Source organism: Canis lupus, chromosome 1 (assembly GCF_003254725.2).
Source record: "Canis lupus dingo isolate Sandy chromosome 1, ASM325472v2, whole genome shotgun sequence".
In the NCBI taxonomy this organism is placed as follows: domain Eukaryota; kingdom Metazoa; phylum Chordata; class Mammalia; order Carnivora; family Canidae; genus Canis; species Canis lupus.
In genome coordinates, this window is record NC_064243.1 from 62,669,392 (window position 1) to 62,692,610 (window position 23,219).

The 23,219-nt window shown below is 34.0% G+C and overlaps 1 protein-coding gene and 1 long non-coding RNA gene across 26 annotated transcripts in view; one reads left to right on the forward strand and one right to left on the reverse strand.

The window, feature by feature from the left end:
- The window catches only part of LOC112644518 (uncharacterized), a 46,102-nt gene extending 23,786 nt beyond the window's left edge, over window positions 1-22,316 (forward strand). For 3 of the 8 annotated variants that reach the window (XR_004809064.2, XR_004809052.2, XR_004809072.2), the window contains 5 exons: window positions 4,738-4,898; window positions 7,229-8,381; window positions 8,823-12,133; window positions 13,314-13,413; window positions 13,947-22,316. This is a non-coding gene — a long non-coding RNA (uncharacterized LOC112644518). The remainder of the gene's footprint in view (window positions 1-4,737; window positions 4,899-7,228; window positions 8,382-8,822; window positions 12,134-13,313; window positions 13,414-13,946) is intronic. The other 5 variants (XR_004809057.2, XR_007413389.1, XR_004809061.2 and 2 more) reach the window with 5 other exon arrangements.
- Window positions 1-23,219, reverse strand: part of TRDN (triadin) — a 362,541-nt gene that overhangs the window by 221,189 nt on the left and 118,133 nt on the right. For 16 of the 18 annotated variants that reach the window (XR_007413384.1, XR_007413383.1, XM_035705847.2 and 13 more), the window contains exon 9: window positions 17,862-17,921. The exons of the other annotated variants lie outside the window; for them this stretch is intronic. Coding sequence is in view for 14 of the 16 variants with exons in the window: in XM_035705847.2 (XP_035561740.2) it covers window positions 17,862-17,921 (60 nt within the window). In the remaining 2 variants the exon portion in view is untranslated. The remainder of the gene's footprint in view (window positions 1-17,861; window positions 17,922-23,219) is intronic. 18 annotated transcript variants of the gene reach the window in all.

The following is a 23,219-nucleotide window of genomic DNA, read 5'->3' on the forward strand; positions in this document are numbered from 1 at the left end:
CAGATAAGGGCAAGGAATTTTCCATTTACCCAGCTAGGTGCCATTTATGGACTAACTGCTTAGTCATTGTTGTCACTTGGATTATATTGTTTTCAATTTTGCCAGAGGTCTTATGTAGAGGACACTGAAGTAGAAGCCATAATTCCTTTATTGGGTTATTCCAATAACATCTCATTGGCAAGTAATTTTCAAGGTTTTTTTTATGATTTTAGAAAAGTTTTAAGCAAATGGATTATTTAATATAAATTGGCTACACAACCCTACTATAAGGGTTTTAAAACACCAAAAGCTTCAACTTCTTAGATCAAAGAACCTCCTCCAGGCCAAAATGTTTCTACTGGAAAGGTTTCTTTCCATTCTGATAAAAAGCTTCCCTAATATTTCCATGTGTTATATATTTGCATATTCACTTTGATGGAAAGCATGGAATAGTAGCCAAATGCATATTTCATACATTCTTTTGATTAAAAATGATAAAGGTAATATTAGTGTTTTTCCTCTTCATCTCCAATTTATGAAGTAGAAAACTTTTCCATAGAGCAGTCAACTAAAGAAAGGAAATAAGATTGATTCAAGATCATATGGTTCTTTTATTTATCCTTATACCTTGATTATGACGTGATATCTGATGTTTGGGACCTAATAAAAACAGGGGCATAGAATCATGTTCATAGAGTCTTGGGGTGTAGGAGAGACCTTTGAAATCAACTATTCTAACACCCTGATTTTTCAGATTAAAAAAAAAATTGGTCCCTGGAAGGATAAATAGCTTAACAAAATCATGCATTGAGAGCAGATCCAATTTAAGATTAAGGTTTTTTTTTCCACTCCATTTTATTTTTCTGTTTATTTAATATCTATTTGGAAGGCCAAGACAAATGCCAATTATTTTATCTATTGTCATTAATGATTCATAACCCTTGAAAGATCTGTAAGTATTTACTTCAGACTATAAAGAGTTTTATCGTTTTCTTCAGTGATTATGCTTTGTTTAACCTTAACTAGATGCTGAATTGACCTCCAGTGGCCCATCAAAAAGGCTCACTACTTAAATCAATCTTTTTGTTATCTGACCTCATTTCCACAATTCTAGATAGACTTTCAAGTAAGAGGCTCAAAACTCTCAGTATTACGTTTCTTCGCTTTTCTTAGTTTCTTCTAGTTATCTGGACCGTATGTATTTCGAAACCACAGCAAATCATATTTGCACACAAAATCAAGCAAGGGACAGACAGTAAAGATGGAAGAAAGAGACAAATAGGTAAAAGTCAAAGCTGGGAGGGAAAGAGATTAATGAGGCAAGTTAGATGGACTGCAATCTCAATTAAAAGAAATAAAAATAAAAACTCAGAAAGCACTCATGCACTTAGAATACAAATACCCTACTTGCTATCTAATCATATATCTCTAGAATTGCAAATTCTTAATGATGAAACTTCCTAGAACCTGGCTTATTCTAGTAATTCCTCAAAACTTGGCCATTTTATCACCACCTTGATTCTCTTCCATACAATCCCCTTACAGCTGCATATGCTCCCAGAGCACCTAGAATGCACTTTATCTTCTATTCTTCAATGCATTCGTTCATTTACAAGTTTGGGCTTTCCTTCCTTTTTTTTTTTTTTTTTTTTTTAAGTCTTCACTAGACTATGAGCAACTGAAGGACAGAGTTTGGAACAATATATACTTGGGTAGGAGAATGAATAATTAAAGGAGAAAATGAATGATTAACTGAATAAGTGAATCAGTGAATGTTACTAAATGCTACTCTGTCAAACTGTTTCTAGAACATTTGCATATGAAAAGATAGAACTATAGTTTTTTTTAGTTCTTGATCACGTACAAAATACTTCCAACAAAATAATGAAATCTTACTGATTTATTTATTCATTTATTTATTCATTTTAAAATCATTTATACTTCCAGACCAAAGCATTTTCTTTCTGTGAGAATCTGTACCTATTGTATGAATGGAACAACAATCTTCCCATGAAAGTGAAACATTCAATGTGTTTAACCATGGTTACTGGGAAAATAGTGAGCTAAAGCCCAAAGATAAGGAAATGTAGCTTCACTAAGTAGTTTAATCAAGTTATAACACTTGCAATATATTCTGAGTATCTACAGGTCTCCTCAAGTGGACAGAAGACTATTTAGATTATTCACTGAGGTATTTTTCAGCCCAAACAATTCCACACCTATAGATTTAACTTGAATAGTGTTTTAGTGCCAAACATTGAAATCTAAAGAAGTTGAACAACTTGTTAAATTCACCTGAGTGACTTATAAGTAGGATTTATATATGCAGATTGTCAGTGGTGCTCTTTGCACAGTAGCATGTTGTCTTTGTGTTTTTCATTTATTTTAGAAATAGCATAAAGAGACAAGTAATGAACAAATGTATAACAAATTTAGAATAATCAACACTAAACAATTTCAATTAATTACAGGTAATCATTATATTGTTATATTATGCTTTAGAACTCTATAGTCAATGATATCATTTTATAATAATTTAAAAGACAGATCTTAAATGCAGTGCTCTGTATTATAACAAAGTGATATTATTAATGGACATTTTAAACCTTGTTCCATTGGAAGATAACTAAAAATACAAATAATGCATTGGTTATGTTAATTCAATATTCAACTTTATAATGAATTCAAATTAGGTCTCTGAGATGTTGTTTTCCAGTGTCAAAAATATCAAATATGCTTTACCAAAATGGAGATGCCTGCTTTCTAAGGTGTTGAGTAGTCAGAGAAGCTGTAGGATAAAAATGGCTCATCTTATTAGAAATCAGCTTTTGCAGTATTATTTATAATAGCCAACATATGAAAACCACTCAACTATCCATCAGCAGATGAATGGATAAGGAATTGGAATCTATCTATCTATCACCTATAGAAAAAGAGAGAAGGGAACATTATTTAGCCATAAAAAGAAGAAAATTTTGCCATTTGCAGCCATAGGGATCGACCTTGAGGGTAATATGCTAAGTGGAATAAGCCAGTCAGAGAAAGACAAATATCATATGATCTCCCATGTGGAATTTAACATTATAGAACTCATAGATGCAGAGTTGGTGGTTGCCAGAGGTGGAAGGGGGCGGGGGGAAGAGTGGGTGAAATGAGTGAAGATAGGCTAAAGGTACAAATTTCCAATTATAAGTCCTGGGAATGTAATGTACAGCAAGGTGACTATAGTATTGTTTGTAAATTGCTAAGAGATTAGATCTCAAGAGTTTTCATCATAAGAAAAAGAATCGTAACTATGTGAGATAATGGATGTTAACTTACTGTGGTAATTGTTTCACAATATATACATATAGCAAATCATCATATTGTATACCTAAAACTAATATGATGTCAATTATCTCAGTAAAACTGAAAATAATTAAAGGAATCTAAATAGACTCTATGCTTTAGTTAATTTTTAAAAAAGAAATCGACTTTTTTCCTCTGGCAAATATTTAAAATGTTGTACTTATGTATGGATGTTAAGTACATAGTTGAGTAGAACTAAAAATGTATAGTTTTCAAGATTTTGTCATTTATCTTTAACTCAAAATCAAAATTTTGAGTTAAGATCAAATTGAGTCAAAATCTCGAGTTTCACTTATATCCCTCTTCATGCCCTTCCTCCCTCACACATTAACATACTAACAAATAATAGGCTATCATTCATTTAACTTAATTGACCATTGTTTTTGATGCAAAATAATCAGTTCTAAAAAGGTTGTTGTTTACCAGCCAGGTAATTAACATAGCATATATCTAAATATGAGTACATTTAATGTGTCATAAATCTCAAGTCAAAATGTAATAGTTCAGGCTTTATAGTCAGTATTACTTTTCAGAGATCCAACACACTACACAGATTTACTCAAAGACGGAAAATCAAGCCACACCAAATCATTGATCACTGGGATTGTGAGTAACCAGGAAGGTGAGGAAATAAGAGAAAGGATGGCTCCCAAGACAAAATCATTATGTTTACAGGTTGTACTAAAATAATTTACAAGTAGAATAACAAATTCACTCCTTAAGAGATAGGAGGCTTGACATTTTTGTAAACTATCTAAACATGAAGAACAAATAATGGCTCCTTCTGCCTCCTATCTTTCTGGTTGTTTGACTTTAGATTTTACCAAAGAGGTTATTGACAGAGAGCAGCTGGCACAGTTGATTGCTAAATCAATTCCTAACCTGTTCGAATCTGTTGTCTTCATTCTCAGTAACTTCAGGACCCACCAACAACCTTAGAGATAAATTTATTCTATGCTCTCCTCCATCTCAACCTGCTTCCACTCTAACCATTAAGAATAAAATAAGCTTAAAAATCTAATCTTGGAGTTAGGTGATATTTTATGAGGCCTATGGCCAGTTTAGAATCCCAGGAAATTTAAAAGTAAACCATATCCAAGATTCCTTCAGGATTTTGGTGACAAGACACTTGCTTGTCACCATTTGCTGTTAGGTATGAAGTCCCGGTCCCCAGATTCCTTTCACTGACCAACCAACAAAGACATCTGAAAGTTACCAGCAGATTGCCTGCTTTCTTTGGCAGTTGTATTGACAACATTTGGAGTGCGTGTCAAATTTGCATTGTATGAGAAAAAAAGATTGTTTTTCTTAAATCATACCACTTACAAAACAGAATGAAGAAAAAAAAAGAAAGAAAACCTAAGAGGTAGTGACCCCCTTTAAAAAAATATATTTTCTCTCTTTTGTTAGAGACAATATCCAGCCATCCAGATAAACTCCAAAACTTCTTCTTGGTTCAATTCCCTAATCTATGAGATGGAGTTCCTAGGTTTTGATAAGAACTTCATCAATGAGATGATCCATGTCCACAGTTGAGCACAGCACCTGGCCTGGCATTCCATTAGGACTTGGTAAGTGGTAAATCTTTCCATTGTCTTCATCAATGCTGTCATCATCACCTGGGATCATCCTCAAAAATCCTTAAAGGGTAAATAGCTGCAAAAAAATATGTGTCTGACTGAGCTTTCCTTCAGCTCCAGGAAAGTCACTTTAACTAAGATTCTCTGTGACTTTCCTTTCTCCTTACCTCAAATGCAGAGACATACTTTTTTAAGCTATAGCATGGCATTTGAAAAAAACAGTGCAGCTTCTCCTCTACACAAGGATCACATCCATATAAAATAAAATCAATTTGGCACTTTTCAACCACCCTGTTTAGCTATTTCCACACCACACAGGACTTGGCAAAGGGAAAGGATGTTGCAACTGTCCTATCCTTTCTTTCCACTTGTGAGAAAATTTTTCTTTTCCTTTTTTTTTTTTTTGTTTAATTGTCTCTGACACATGCAAATATTCCATGTTCACAAGCAATTTGAAGAGATATGAAAAGCCTAAGGACGAATCATAGAGCCAATTAAAAAGAGACCTTCTGGTTTTGGAATTTATCTCAGGAGGAGACAAAGGATTTGTCATTTTGTTTTAGCAGAGAATTTTCTACCAGGTGCTTTAAAAAAGATGATAAAATTCCACACCTTTTCAACTACAGGCATATAACATAAACTGAAATATTTCAATACTTGCACTTGATAGATAAAGGATAAATGGTAACATGTTAATAATTACTGTTTAATAGGCTTAACACCACAATTAAATTCACAAATATGTTCTCCCTTGAATGACACATTTGGAAGCCATCCAACTTCTCTTCCTGTTTTAAATTGTGTATAATTGATACTATTTTGTCATTTAAAACAATACACACTGCTTATCCAGTGTCTGCCAGCAGGCTATTTATAATTATACAAGAAAAAAATATTCCTCCGGGAGAAAATCATCATTAATACAATCCCATCATAAATAATAGAAAATGGAAACTGTTTACATCTTATGCAACTGTTTTATAAAAGAGTATTAAATCATCAGGTTGTTTTTTACAGGATGTTTCAATATGACAATATTGGTTCTTTTTCTCTATTTTCCCTCACTTTCTATATGAGATTCTAATTTTTACAAACAAGTTTTAGCCACTAAATACACACTTGTTACCTAAACACTATGGATGATTACTATAGAAAGTGATTTGTAGGTGATGGTTTTTCTTTCAGGAAAACTGCATGCCAACCAGGAAGCAGAAATATTGAATAAAATAGAGTAGTGGGAATTTAAGAGATGTAATATAAACAATTAAGTGTGAATGACAAAAGATAGGCACTTAAGTATAATGGGGTCTAATTTGAAAGGATGTACAATGATGCAGATGACATTCATATGATATAACTTTATTCAGTTTTTCCTCTGTATTGATTTCTCACTTGGTATTGCTAATTAATATAGAGTACATGTACTTCATCTTATGATTATTCTGCTCCCCTTAGAGTGAAAAACTTGACTACCTAAATAAAAATAAGTAATAAATTCGTTGTAAGCAATTAATAGCAACAATCACAATGAGGCTGAAGGTACGCATTGAAAAAATACCAGGACCACACCTTTATGAAGCCTATCCTAAGCTCTATGGCCCTCCCCTCTTTAGACATTTCTTGTGAGTGTAACCTGCAAATATGATTTAGAACTTGATTAGTATCTTTTCCCATTTTCCTCCCCTACCTGTTTTATACTGTTCATTGCTTTCCTTATAATAAACTGAGTAGCTTATTGTCTCCTTCTGCTTTGAAACTCATGTTATGACCACTAGTATTGAGTATATACTATGGATTTAGTAACTCTTGGGAGACTGATTAATAGAATGAGCATATTAACTGGGATGTTGATGAGTATATAAATAGGCAAAATATATTCTCTTCAAACGTGGTATAAGTATTACTACCATCTGGTAAGAATGGTACTATTTTGTCTTAAGCTAGACTATTTCAGAAAACCAAAATGTAAAATACCGCTAGAAGAGCGGTCATAGAATTGACCAAAAAATGCTGAGCAAGCATTGAGCATCAAAATGTTGAAATTGGTAACATTTATGTGAATATTGCAAAATTAGTCATTGTCTTCATCTTGCACAAACATCCTGGCACAGGGAAAAACGGCCATGGATGAGGAATCATCTACATGTCTCTGAAAGCAGTCATAGCAAACTGCTTAGTTCACAATTAGTTCTATCAAAATAGCTATGGGGCATACTTATTATTTTCATGTTTAAATTAAATCCTGCTTAAGAAAAGTGGTAAGAACTATATATTTACTTGAATGGTTAGAAAGTCACGGATTCTCTATTCTTTGTCTACAGGGCCACCCAAATGAACCTTGGAATAGCAGGAGGGGAATATATTCACGTAATTACTGGAATGCTTTTTTAATCTGCACTCTTGCATATGAACTGACAGATAAGATTATTACAAGACATGACACATTAATAAATAACACCTAATTAGTTTGATAATTCTTTGATTAAGCCTTAATTTTCCTTGCTTTTCATGCAGCAATTCAAATGACTCCGTATTATTTGTTCCTTTTTCAGACTATTTTAGAACATGCTTTGAATAGTCTCAGTAGGTTACCTGAGGAGGAATTTATTTTTGTCTGACAACAAGTCCGTGCCATTAACAGTGACAAGGCTAGACCAAAACGATACTTGAATCAAAGTTTCCTCACTGCAAAGATACTCCTCTAAAATCTAGCACCACTTTCAAAAGGGTAGGAAGCATGTGAAAAGAATGACACAAGCCTTTGTTTTGTTCTCTTTAAATGGACACAGAGAAGTGAAGTCATCGAACTCGGTATTATGAGGACATCAGTCTTTTTATTTACTAGCTTTCTCCCCAAACCTGCAGCCTCTTCATCACAACGAGGCTGCTTGAGAGAGAACAGCAGCTTTAGAGGAATCACAGCCACTCAGAAGTGCTCGGATCTACTTCTGTGTATATACCGGCTATTTATAGTGATGGGAATGTTTTGTGGATGGATTGTGACAAATAAGAAAATCTAATACATTTACCTTGAACATCGCCCACCTTCAGATAATCAGAATCAACCCTCACGGGGATATGCCAAGTCCAGGAACTATGCACACCTGTGATTAAGCATAGGATTTCTCCCCTTTGCTTCACCACTTCGTTCTAATGCTTTATGCGGCCTACATTTTACAGACGCATGTCGCAAACCAGTCTTTGTTAATTCTGAGCCTCTGTCTCTAGAGATACCACCAATAACTCCCTTAAGAATCTTTATGCGGGGCCTATTTGCAATGCTCAGAAGCCTGTCATCTTCTTAAATAACAAGATTATTTCTACGAATGAGTAAAGAGGGCTGCTCTGGGATGATCATCAAAAATTTTTTTCATTGAGATAAATATTAGGCATCATGAATTTAATTCAATAAACATACCATGGATTTGGCAAAACATAAGCCAGGAGGGATTTAAAAGCAAATGTTTCTTAAAGGTATGTCCAAGGCAGAAAACAAAGACTTGCTAGGGAGAGAATGGTAATCATACACGATCATTAAATCAGAAAGACACAGGGTGGGGTGAGAGGAAAAGCACAATTTTGCTGTATTTGGACAGAATCACCAGCCCCACCACCGCTATAGACATACGTGGTGCTTATGCTTGTCATAGTCAAGCAGTCTTTCCAGTGTGTGTGTGTGTGTTCATGACTGAATCCGCATGTCAACTCTAAAAAGTTATGTCTATGATCCCACTTTAAAGGATAAGTAAGCACCATGCGTATTTGTTCACTGTTGTATCCCTAGATCTGGCATAGGACCTAGAACTTACCTAAAATACGCTTCATTCAAACTCATTCTATGTATTTAATGTAAGATTTTTCATATGATCCTCAATATCACAGTGTGGATTATGTATTTTTGTTCACTTTATGTAGGGGGTAGGACCAAGGCTGGAAGACAGCAGATGGCTACAGTGGGCAAAATCTGTGTTACAGATGATTTGTTGCTGTGGATTGGAAAAAAACGTTTTCCTCTCCCTAACACAATTCTGCTGGTAATAACTCACCGATACGTGCTCAATGATCAAAGAAGAGCCCACACGCGGAGAGCCGGGGACCCGTAAAAGCGCTTTGACCCTTTGCAAATGTGTTTTGTCACAACCTTATCAGCCTCCTTTGACGGAGGAGGAAATGAAGGCTGAAAGAGATTGGTTAATTTGACTAAGTCCTATTTCAAGCAAGTGGCAGGGCCTAGAATGGAAACCGTGCTTTCTGGCTGTGGAGTCTATGCCTAACCACCTGATTTCACCACCTGAGATGTCTGTGTGTGGCTACCACTGAAGATCAAAGAAAAGTTGTGCAAAACAACAAAACTTAGCCAGAGAAGGAAAGGAAATCATTGCTTCTTTCTAGATGATGGCTCAGTGGCTCAGTTCCAGCACTTTTTTTGTTTTTACTACACTATGTTTTTAATAGTCACACATATTTCACCCTCCTCATTTATCTCTTAACTTCATTTGAGTTTCTACCACCTGTGTGAACTTTGATTGTCAAAACAGTTTGTAGCATTTTGAGTTGCAACACTAATTTCGTAAGTTACTTGCACACAGTCCCCATGACCACCTATATGAACAACGGCCTAGTAAATTTGTCCTTTCTTCCTTTAAAGCCATGTTTTTGGTTTATCAGCTTTTGCAATATTTCATAAACTTTACCCCGTTTTTCAATCCTTTAAATCTCTATCTGATCACACTCTCTGAAACACTGGTTTCACGTCATTGTTCTGCTTGAAATGTTTCAAAGACCCTCTTCCGCTCCAAGTTTCAGCTTGGCCTGATTGACCGAGCAGCTGTAATGTCACCACAAACTTATCCACTTCTTACTTTGCTGATGTTTTCTAGTCATAACTTAGCTTGCTGTTAATCTGATCCCCTCGTCGTTGTACAAACACATCAATTTCACACACACTGCCATGTCACGTCCCTGTTCATTTTCTCTTCCATTCATATACAAAGCAAGGCCTGTGTATTCCTTCACGCTGCATCAAATACTAATAATCCATCCTTCAAGTTCTAGATGTCTTTATCTCCCCTGGCATCAGGAACCACAGATGTCTCTCTGAAACTTGTAACAATTAATATCAGTATTATGCTCAATCTGTCTCCCAACTTTAACCTTTTCCTACCATTTATTAGTTCCTTTTTCTCTTTCAAATACTCATCCATTCCACTGGTTAAAGTTAGAGATCTTCCTTTAGCATTCTTACATCCCCTACTGTGCTTGGTTGGGGACTGCAGATCATGAAGAAGGTATTCAGTATCTGTATGCCGACTTCTTTAACTCTTTTGGCAACCTCATTTCCACCATTGACCTCTCCCTGAAACTCCACACTTGGTTGTCTAACTGCAGATGACTTCAGAAGTTGTTATGAGAATTTAATGAGTAAAGTGTGTGAAAGTACCTGGTATGAGCCTTGGTATTTAGCAGGTGCTTGACAAACGATGTTTGGAGGGGAATCTCGCACATGTTCCCCTTTTGCAGCTGAATAGCAACTGTGGCTTTAAGAACAGAAAAGGTATCCAAATCTCCTATGTCTCCAGCCCTGCCCACTCCTGTGACTTTTGACCCACTCTCCTCCTTTAGCCCCTATTTGGGGTTTTTTGTTGGTTGGTTGGTTGATTTGGTTTAGTTTTTCACGTCAACAATCTCTGAAAAATCTTACTTTCCTCTCCTTTGGTATTTGTGATAATAAATCCCATGATTCTACTGCTGTGATATCTCTAAAATCATCTTTATCCTCTTTATTACGTCTCCCAAGATCAATCTTAACTTCCTCTCCTTAGACATATCTCAACTGGTCTTTCCAATTTCATTCCCTCCAAACCTTCTTGCACAAATGTTTCCAAGTCTGTTTCTCTTTCTAGGTTCCCTGAGTGTCAATCGGAGTGAGCCACTTGTAGTTGTGCATCTATACCTAAAAAAGCAGGGAGCTTTGGGCTTTAGAATTAGTCAGGCTGGGTTTGAATCCCCTGTCTGCACGGTGTTTGACTTGGACAAAACACTTAAATTCTCTCTACCTCAATTCTCTGTTCTATAAAACAAGGTTGATGATAACACTCTTCCCAAGTTTTACAAGGATTAAATAAGATTATTTTAAGAAACTAGCAGAGAATAAATACTCACCAGCTGGTAGTCACAAAAGAACATTGCAAGATAGTGTGATTCTGTGCCTTAAGTGTTATCCCTTCAGCCTTTATATCTTTATCCTTAAATTCATATAGACATAGTCTACCAATGTCTCAAAACACATTTCCATTTTTCTTCTTCCATAGGATCTTCTCTGATTTTTCACACCAAAAGCATTATCTTTTTTGCAGTAAATTTCCATAGTAAAAGAGAAAGGAAAAACATGTGGGGAGAGAACATGGGCATGCAGTTTCTCATTTCATCATTTTAAAAACCTTAAGAAATACATTTTAATAAAAAACTGAGACTGAAAAAAAATTAGCAGAAGAAAAGTATTTAAATCCTGGCTTGTGTGACCTTCACATTTATGTTCTCGCTATTGATTTTCAGTGTGCCTATCAGAGTCTATTGAAGCTAATCTTAGTTTTTTTTTTTTTTTTAATCTTAGTTTTTGAGGTTTGGCTTGGTTTGGTTTTGAGCAATTATAACTACTTGTAGAGACTGACTTGTCTTATTTTTTCTTATAGGTTTTCCAAGGAGCAAAGAAAAATATTACTTACTTTTTAAATAGAATAAAATTATAAATTAAACGTAGTTTTTTTATAAATAAAATTATAAAATCATTTAAAAATTCATTATAACTTGTAATTACCATGTAGCACCATTGGACAATTTTGGAAATCCAGGACACATGATGGAATCTATATTATACTGTTTTTTTCCCCTATCTTGAACATTTCAATCTCATCAACTTAGGAATTATTTCATTATTACTCATCAATTATTCCTAACAATGCTAAAAATGACTAAAATAATAAGAAAAATAGAAAAATGATGCAGTTGCTTGGAAGGATGATGCAACTGCAAAATAAACCATCATTATCTCATCATTATTCAGCTTCCCTGCTGTGACTAAAGTAGTGCATCATCATTTGAGAAGGTATAAAAGAAGTCTGGAAACATTTGTATGGTCTACTTTTAGTTTCTTTGAACACAGTTTAGAATTTAGAAGTTCTATTTTTCATCTATAGCTGCAAAGAGAAGAAAATCAACCAAAGAAGGTATTTCAGTTACTAAAATCAGGAGATGAATGCAAAAAAGAGAGATAACAGTATGCTAAACTTTAATGATTAGGGTGAAATTGAAATTGATCATTCAAATGAAATCTCAGACCATGAATTTTCAGATAGCAATGAATTTTCTCAAAAATCATCGAGTGAGGGGATCCCTAGTGGCTCACTGGTTTAGCACCTGACTTCAGCCCAGGGCCTGATCCTGGAGTCCCAGGATCGAGTCCTGCATCAGGTTCCCTGCATGGAGACTGCTTCTCCCTCTGCCTGTGTCTCTGCCTCTCTCTTTCTGTGTGTCTCATGAATAAATAAATAAAATCTTAAAAAAAAAATCAGTGAGTGAATAATTCATTTCAAAGGACAAAAAGGAAATATAGTATTCTCATTCAGTTAGTCCTTCAACCATGACCTTATCACTCAATATTTTGTGCAAGAATCTAGTCTGTCTCATTTTGTTAGAAGGGTATGTTACAGTACTTTTTCACCTTTTATAAAATCTATGTGTGAAAATTTGTAATTTTTAAGTGCACAAATGCTAAAGAAAGGTAAAAGCAGGTATCAGAATGAAATCAATAATGTATAAATTAAAAAATCATTGGATTTATCATTTTAAATAATGTTTATAAAGCTAAAAAATGTCTCACAGTGATGGGATGGAGATGACATTGTCTTCTCAATGAAATTATGAACCTCAAAGATTTCAAAAATTTGCTGCATTTTTGAAATATAAATTCTAAAAGAACCAGAAGTAATACTGTGCTAGAACCTATTAGAGATGTGTTTGAAATCTGGAATTAGTATCTATTTGATGCATATATGACATGTTTATGCATGATAAATAGATGTGCAGTTAGTTCATTTTGAAGATGTTTCCAATTTGGAGTATATATACATTCAAAATCAGAAAACTGATTAAATAAACTTTTAGCTTTGCTGTATTTACATTTTTATCACAATTTTCAATATCCCTTTATCCTTACTTCTATGACCCATTTTTTAAAATGATTCAAAATATTAAAAAACATTGAGAGGTCCAAGTGGTAAGTGGAGATAACTATTGTTTGTTCTTAGTATATTGAGATGAGCATGTACACTTTCTAAACCTCTATTGCACTTATTAACTTATCCTTGGTTATAAAGTTATTTATGCTATGTCTTATCTCTTTTCTAGGCTATCAGCTTGCTAAGGGGATTCAACAAATATTTATTGAGTTAACATCAAAACTCCCAAAGCTTTTATTTTGTGAAGATAATTAGATGTTCAAACTACAGTAAGTATGTTTTTATGGAACAGTACTTTTTTAGAGAAAAGTAAAGTAAGGCTGACTCTTACCTAGTCTTTTCCATTACAGCCAATTGAGCTCTGAAATACATTAGATTAAACCGTTAAATAACAGTGACTATAATGCAATTACATTTGACCTCTTCTCAGCAGGATCAAACCAAAAATGCAGTTAGGCACAACTAAAGTTCAAGAAAAGGATCTTAATAAAATAGGAGTACTAACTTATTCCTTGAGGCTCTTTCTAGCTGTGGACTTAAAACCCATAGAATTGGAATACGAGCTGCCAAAGAATACCTTATTATAGTCAGAGAAGATTTTGATAGGTGAATACCTTCAATTTTAAGAGAGCAAATGACACAGAAAGTGGAATAAATTACCTTGACATAAATTCCTGGCTCAAGTAAAAGTCAGACAGCAGGTGGAATTTCAATGGTTGGGATAACTTCTAAGGGATAAACTTTAACTGGTATTGAACTTTAATCGTAATGGCTTTATGATTACAATTTTTTTTTCATACAGAGATGAAGAGCTGAAGAAAAGTATTAAAATGACTAAGCAAAAGTACAGGAGGCCTGGTTCCTGTACTGGACATTTAAATTGATTTCCTTATCTATAGTAAATATGCAGAGGTCTGTGAGCCATGTGATTTTTTTTTTTTCCTTATTGAAATTTATCTCTTGCCTAACTCAGTTGACTTTGCCCAGCAATACATGCAATTCATTTGGCCCAGGGGAACTTGATGAAGAGGAAATGTGAAAATGCCTAGCAAGATCACCATGGTTCTTTTAGAGTCTATGTAAATGAATGAAATTATGAGTATGGCTATCACTTAAGAAAAATGTGCTTAGCAGCAAAGTATTGAAAAGGAAATTGGAGTTACTGGAAGGTTGATAAAGATGAATAAATCTGAAATCATTTATCTTGACCTTCAGTACTATCAATTTCTAAAAGCAAAACAAACAAAACAAAAAGTATGAAACTCTGTAAATTGAGTCTCTATGTAGCTACTATATCTGCCTTGAGTGGTTTCCTTAGTTGTCTCGTAAGAAAATGACAACTAGACTATTTAATACTAAAAAGTGTGAATCATCAGCCTCAGGAGAGCCACCTTAGGAAAACAGGTGGGTCGTCCTCCCTTCCCTCCTCACTCTTTCCTTCCTCTTCTTTTCCCTAAGGCAGTTTAGGGACTATTCAAAACATTTTCTATAACATTGACCATGTACACAAACAAGAGATCTAATGGCAGAGTTGTTAGATCATTTAAGAGCAGTAGAGAGAATATTTTTAGAGAGGGGAGCATTTCAGTATCCATAACACCCCTAAAATTATACATTGTACATATACATCTACTCCAGTTGCCCACAGGGCCAGCCTTAGTAGAATATACTCACTTTCTAGGTTTAAATAGAATTTTCTTGATTTTCCAATTTAATATAGAGTGAGTCAGTGCAGGTGAATTTTAATTAGATTCAACAAAATGATACGATCCATACATTTAATGTTGGCTTATTAAGATGGTCCTCATAATTGAGGTGGGGATTGTTACTGACCGTAAGATAGTGCATATTCACTACGGAGATTCAAAAAGAGCAATTCAGTTCATTTTCAGGTATTTCTTAGCTAAAAAAATTGGTAAGACTATCGTTGTTAGAAGTATTTTATTTAATGGGATAAAAGGCAAACCTTGAGACTAATGTCATAGTGTCAGTACATTTCATTAATAAGGTTTTCCAAATCGCAACTGTAATTTGGGCTACTTTTGAGGGTGTGGCAACATTATATAAGGGAAGTTCTTTATCCCAAAGAGAAAAATCAAATTATAGATTAAAAAATTCATTACCAATAATTAATAATGAACTCTAGCTAAACAATAACAGGTGTTCTACTAATCCCAAACAGAAACAGATGGAAGCACAAATGTTTTATAAATACTGGATACACGCAGAGCAATAAACTTGGCAGGAATTGTTTCATTCTCTAATTGTCAGTCAGAGTCAGAGTCGTATCACTTGCATTTTCTCTAAATTAATGTACCCAGATAAAATCTTGTTTCTCATTCCTTATTTTTCAAAACGCAGGCCATATTTAATGCTCTCTGTACTGTGTCACCAACAAAAGTAATATAAATTTTCCTTCTGTGCACTTATGAAGGTTCATGGAATTTGTTACATGAAACAATAGGCATACCATATAGGCTTTTTTTTTCCCTTCTCCAACTTCTTCCTTTCCACCCCCTGAAAGACTAAAATACAGAATTTCCCCCAAAATACTGATCTACATATTCCTGTATTTCTTAGATATTATAGCAATAAGCCTTCAAAATCATGAATGTAGGTAGAAGAAATAAATTAGAAAGGCGGTTAGAAAGGTAATAACTGCTAGTACGAAATATAATCCCATAGCACTTGGTAATGATTTCCAGGAGTTAGAATATCAGATAGTGCTACAGATCTAAACTCATGCCTATTTAGAAAATGTTCACATGGGATATTAGAAGAGTTTTCCTGTATGATTAATAACAGAATTCTCCTTAACTCAGGCAGAGATGGTTTCACTGTTCCTTCTGATCCTCATTTGTTGTTGAATTTTTGGAAAGAAATTATTAGCTGTGACTGTTAAACTCTTAGCATCTCTCATTGACTTTGAGAAGTCAAAGTCATTGACTTTGAGAAGACTTTGAGGGAACAATGTATGGTTCCCTCTGTCCTGTAATTTTCCTAGAAACCGCATTCTATGATCAGTTTAGTAGCTCTATGAATAGTTTGGGGAGCACAATGAAAACATTATTTTCCTCAAGCAATGGCATTTAAAAACTCGTGCTCATTAGTAATATAGATTCATGTTGCATTACAAGGAAATAATTGATCTTTTCGAAGCAAAATATGTGTAGAATATAACTTTTTAAAACCATCACAGTTAAATAAACTTGTCAGTAAATCTGTTACCTAAAATTGACTTAATGTTGTAGAGAGAGCGAGAGTCACTAATGTTAAGTTTCTTTCATGTGGGGTACTCACGCAGACAGGCTGTGCTAAATTGAACGATTTAAAGAATAAAGTTAGAATAATAGTATTTTATGTATCTATTTATATGCTTGGTCAACAAATTAGCAAGGTTGTGACTCTGACCTCAATGTAAGGACACTGAAGACGAGGTGGGGTTCAATGATTTGCTTTTGGTACAATGCTAGAAAAGGATGGGGTCTAGCATTACACCCATATTTACGTCCAAAGCCCTCTTTTTTCACTATATTATTAAATTAGTTTCCTGAATGTTTCCATTTAATTTTACTATGCTTTTATACACGTATGTTAGCAATCATTTTTCCCAAATGAGTCATCATTCTAACTGAGTCACCATACTTTTCAATGATTTCCCTTTCATTTCAGTTTCTAACTCATAAGAAAGTAAACAAAAAAAGAGTAAAAGGATTTAAAAACTGAAGAAGAGGAGGGAGTGGAAATTCACCTGAATAAATTATGAGAATTAACTCAATTTTCCTGAGAGCCAAAATTCTCATAATCTTCAAATTTCCTAGGAGCTAAATGTGTTATATACTTGTTTTAAATATGATGATGCCAATTTACCAATACATGCATAAATGTAGTCATAAAGTTTGGAGAAATTTCCATCAAAATAGTTTAGAGCCAAAATATAATTTGCTTTAAACAATGAGCTTCAATTATTCTAATGTAAATTATCTCCTTCCTTAACAATACCATCTTCTTAGAATTGTTCCCCCAAATATAACATAGTTCTTATCAGTCTTTAAATCTGCAAAAGGCCAAGTATAAGCAATGGAGTCATTCATTCTTAGTTAAGATATTAGTAAAGAATCCCTTGTTACACTCTAGGCAACAATTAAAAAAGATAGGAGAGATGAGAGATAAATTGCTTTCAGTAAAAATACTTCCCCATTGTGTTAACTATTAACTCCCAGGTTGACTATTTCCATCAATAGTAGATCCCTGGAGTGGCTAATCTTGGTTCATGTGAGAAAAAAAAAATTTTGAAACAAATTAAATATTTGAATTCTGATGGATTTAATATGAATATTTTTCACTACTGAAAAAAAAAAGGGATATTTTTATTGTCGGCGGCCTTATAAGTTTACTCGAAATAAAATAAGATGATTCACCTCTTTGCTCCAAGATATTATTAAAGATATTAGCATTTTTTGTAGATGAAGATATTAGCATATTTTTTTTAGCTTTCAGCCAACTTCATTTGCAATAGGCCATGCGGTAAAATTAAAGGCCCTAATGCCAGTTATTACTTCTGCTTTTTTACTGGCTTTATTCTAGATCTACACATGCATTATGCAATTTTTTTTAAATGAAAATACAGTTTAGTGCACACACACACAAAAAACCCAACTGTCTCAGAGACAAAGACTATTAGAACAGACAAGCACAAAAATTTTTTTTGGAATACCTGGTCTTAAATCCCCATGGACAAACATGTCAATCATATATCGACAGAATGCATACTGATCTGATGGAGTGGAAAGAAAAAGAGCAATGAAAAAATGTCATCAAAACCATTTTTTTTTCCTAAAGAGAAATGGCTTCACAAAACAAACAAAATAGCACAATTCTATTTCAGTTACTACAATATTTTCCGTGAAGGAATAATTTGCACTCATATGAACACACAGGGGAAAAAAGATGTAATAAATGTAAAATTCTATTTCTTCCATACATAAGAAATAACCTTAAAAAACTGCACAGACTACTTCAGGGTAATATCACACAGTTGTTGTTGCTGGGTTGTTTGTTTGTTTGTTTAGATCAAAACACTTTTCATCAAACTCATTACAGTAGTCATCATATTAGAGCACTTTTTCTTGCGATTCCTATATACACTTCCAATAATGAACCAGAAGTTTTGAAAGAGGAAATTATTTCCAACTTGGAGCACTTTACCAATTATTCATTGCAAGCCCTTCTGCTAAGTGTCTAAATGGAGCTGTAGAATATCTTCTTGAAAAGGCAAGCAGGAAGGCTAACTCCTTTGCAAGGTGTTAGGGGTTCTGCATGGAAATGCTCCCCAACTAGAAGAGTATGTGCAGGAGAACAGACTTTCAGCATCAAACGATGTCATTGCTAAGCTCATTAATTGAGTAGTCGCCATTGAAGATATCTTGTGATCTTGACTAGCCTATGGTCTATGAAAAAAGTTTTAAAGAAAAGGGATTTGAGCACTTTGGGCAAACTTAGTCAAATGATTTCAGTTTGTTTGTTTTTTCTTTATTTTCCCTCTAAATCAAAGCCATTGCGGTGAACTTTCAATTTTTGCAGAACATTACATTCTGCTGAGGTCATTCCGACACAAATTTCAGTGGGTGAATTATTCCATAAGTTTTGCCAGGTCTTCTTTAAAACTTGCTTATTATGAAATTAATCTTGTTCAAGATGATTTACCTTCTAAATAGGCATTTCATGAATCTAACAAATCCAAAGGCAGCTCTAGGACCAAGAGTTTATTCAATTTACATAACATGACACACCCTTAAGTGCTTGAAATTAAGTATATCAAACATGGGAAATAATAAAACTTATTACTGTATAATAAACACACATACAGTGATTTTTGTAAACCCTATTTCTTTAGAGTATTAGCAGTATTTTAGAGTAATCCATTTTATTACGAAACTCTGCCAGTCTTCAAACAAATAAATGTAGTTATTGCAGTAAATGTAAACATATAATCCTTTTCATTAGTACCTAAATATGAGTAAGCCAAAACTCATAAAGTTTCAAGGATTTGCATGTGTGTTGGTTCTTGAATTACAGCACATTTTCCCATAGGTGAGGTGGGAGTTGGTGGGAGGCTGGTTCTCAGTTCAAATCCAGGAATCTATTTGTTCCTGGATATACCCGTGGTAACAGTCAGGGTTTCTAAAACCACGACACACAAACCCTGTGGCACAGGAGAGAATTAAGGTTAACATAGAAAATATTTTCTCTTTTCTGGACAGACCTGTTTTGTCGAGCAAAATTCTGGAATAGGAGATTTGGCTCTAAGATACAGCAAAATGAAAAAGTGTATTTCCTTTACATGGCAAATTTGAGGTGGAGCAAGGGTAGACTTCCTGAAATGTTCAAACTTCTCCCTTTGTTTCAGTACCTTAAGTGACAATATTCTTTTTAGATTTGTCCTTCCTACAATTTAGAAGTAGTTCTCAAAGGGCAATTTAAATATCAAGCAGACAAGGCATGTGTTCTAATTCCAGGGTCTAACTCCTAGAATATGCATTTTTAACAAACTCCTCAGAAGACCTAACTAGACTATATTTCAGAATCATCGATCTAAAAATCCATCAGTTTTTTTTTTTTTCTTTCACAGTGATTCCTAGTGACACAATCGCCTTCAGAATATGTGCATGTAAGAAGTTGAGAATGCAGGGACTATCTGGAATTTGCAGGGTTTGGGTAATCGCCCAAAATGAAATAATGATCTCTGCATTGTGCAAGTGGCAAGTTGTGATGGCATATTTGAACACATAGCATATGGAATAGTATGTTGAATTAACTAAAGTCTTCATGCTTCAGAGTTTGTTTTTTTTTTAACTGAATGCTGACAGTGTAATGAAACTCTTTAGCCTCTATGTTAAATTATTACCAAAGTAAAATGCTTGCATTTATTTCACCAACATTTTCTGGCTCCAAAAGTCATTCATTTAATTAATGCATCAATAATCCTCTGTGCTTCCAATTTAAGAAAGAAAATTTATTTTTTAAAAGATTGATTGATTTGAAAGAGAGAGAGAGAAAGAAAGAAAGGAAGCACAAGCAGGGGAAGCTGCAGAAGGAGAGGGAGAAGCAGGCTTCCCATCAAGCAGGGAGCCTGATGTGGGGCCACATCCCAGGACTCCAGAATCATGACCAGAGCCGAAGGCAGGTGCTTACCTGACTGAGCCACCCAGGTGCCCCCAAAATTCTTTATTAATTAAAAAAGTTTAGTTTTTTAATCTAGAAAATTGAATTACAATACTTAGATCGTTTCTGTTTTGAGTGATACTATGATGTTGCATTCTAATGACGCCAATAGGAAAATGAGAGGACTTTTACAATATTTAAATTAAGAATTTTCAAATATTTTAAATGAGGATGCCTATTTCCATCTGTCCTGAGTGTTGACCTAAACAATGTGCAAGAATTCTAGGCAAGTATATGTCAGGCAGCCTCCAGTGTGTCTGCTTCACCTGTCTAAGGATAAAGCAAAACCAAGCCTTTCTGATTTGCTTCTTTAAATGCAACTCAAACATTAAACGGGGAAAATTTTCCTAAAGAACTGTTCTATTATGCTAACTTTCATAGTTTTGTGATGATAATTCATATATAATAATTCATATAATTTCATAGGTGGTCACCATTTGTTAAATTTTTTTTCCCACCAAATGAACATCTCCTAGGAATAAACACATGCTAACAATTTCTCCCCTCCCCAAGGAGCAGTCCTGGATGTCATGTTCCTGCCATGTTCCCTGTGGAGTGGCAGCTGAGAGAAAATGCATTCTAGGTGCAGAATGTCAGCAGAAGGGAAATTTTAAAAAACCTTTTATGAGCATGAGGCATGTGTACTCTGGTGCTCTATGGGAGTTTCATATCAGCTATATTCTCTCCGCCTGCCACAAATATTCAGATAGTTGTTGAAAAGAAGAAGATGAAGAAGTAGGAAGAAGAGGAGGAGGAGGAGGGAGAGGAGGAGTAGGAAAGGGAGAAAGAGGCAGTGGAGGGGAAAGAAAAGAAAGAATGAGTATAGCAGTGGGGAGGTTTGGTTTTCTCCTTCCCCATAGATTTGTCATAGGGCATCAGAAAATCAGAGATCAATGCCTGAACATGCCAACCTTCTTACCCTACTTTAAATAGATTGGTCCATAAAAACTAGATTATGTGGTACGTAAGTGGATGTATAAGTTTATGGTAGGCATGTACACACCTATGGGTCTGATTCCCAATGTTTTACATGAAAATATAATGTTTATAAATATGTAATATTGAGTAACTACATGTGAATACATTTTCGTGTATACTATATAATTTAAAAATTTACAATATGTGTGAGTGCTAAATGTAAAAATCTATTTCCAGGGAAAGACCTATAGGCACTATTTATTTAGAAAGCTATTTGAAAAGGACTCAAATTCATCAAGACTAACTTAAGCTAAGCAAATAACTAATCCCTTGCCCAAAGGAGAATTTACTCAACTATTTTACTACATCATCAATACAAGAGTCTCAAATTCAAAGCCACCCCCTAAATAGATCATTTAAGAAAGACTGCATCTTCGTTTATTGTGCTTAGGTGAAAACATAATGTGATCAGGTTTTTTTAATAAGTAAATATTCTTAAATCTTTGCTTAATTTAAAAAATATTTCTGTCTAACCAGCAATTAGTAGTAAGGTTTTGATTATTTACCTAATGATTTAATTGACGGTAGCTGTTTTATTCGGGAGGCTTACTTTAGTAAATGCATTTACTTAGCTGAGAAAATCACATTTGTGCTTTTGTTTCTTACTTTCAGTGATATTTGAATGTCCTTTTAATAGATAAATAGCTCTTTATGTAGAAATGAAAACAGATTGAAAATGAAAATGGTAATAGAATGATATCTTGCATAATTCTGATTACTGATATGAATGAAATACAATATATGTGACCTAGAAAATAGACATTATTTTAAAATGTTCCAGAGATGTGTCTTTATCAATAAAATGTGCTCCCCCCACAAAAAAACCTAAAGATACTAAAAATGGACATCAAAAGGTTTATGCATGTTCCAGTTACTAGATAAGTATTGTGATACCCCTGTATATAAGTGGCATGAATTTTTATATCCTGTATTTATGAACAAAAAATAAAAATATATTTGGTACTTTTCAGCTGGTTTCATGTGATTATTTTCATCTTTAAAGAGCAATCTAAAATGCAAAGTATTTTAGGACCCTGATAATCATTTTAAATACATATATCAGTGAGTCAGAAGATTAGTTTTCCTGTTTTCTATCACAGTAAAATCGTCCGTTTGAAATATTCCCTTTATTTACTATAGCTCTTTTTCTACCCAAAATATTTCAGAAATAACATACGGTTTTAAGAGAGGTAATAAGTAATGATCAATATTTTTAATTTTTTCGATGCAATATAATCATTTTTACAATTGAATAAAAGTTTTAGGGCTCCAAAGTTTTAATCCCACTCTTTTTCGGCGATCCACAGAGTTTTCCATTTAGGCGATGTTTATTTATTTCAAAATTTTGTGATTGACAAAAAAGAGAGACAGGCGTTTTTTTCTTTTTTCCTTCCTTTCCTTTTTAAAATATATTCTCAAAAATATACATCCTTTGTCAAATCGAAATTTATAAATATGACTTGTGAATTCAAGGGAAAAAAGTGATTCAAAGAAAAAATACAAGAGAGGATTGCAAAGACAAATACCACATGATCTCACTTACATGTGGAATCTAAAAAAAAAAGTATGGATTTCAAATTTCATGTCTTGTGTCTTCTGATGGTGAAAATTATCTTCAGTTTCACCATCCAAATAGGTTACTCAGTAGTAAAGTTTTCAAAATTTTTAATGAAAATCTCATAGAAACCATCCCTCAGTTTTAGTCCTCAAATATAATTATTCAAGACTACCAGAGTAAAGGAAAGTTCTATTTTGTAACACCCTTAAGAAAGATTTGTAGAAATAGTTCCTACATAGTAGATTCCACGTTCTTAATGGGAAGCCTTAGGACAGTGTAGCGCGTGGTGCCGGGGATAGACATCAGGAAGAAGAG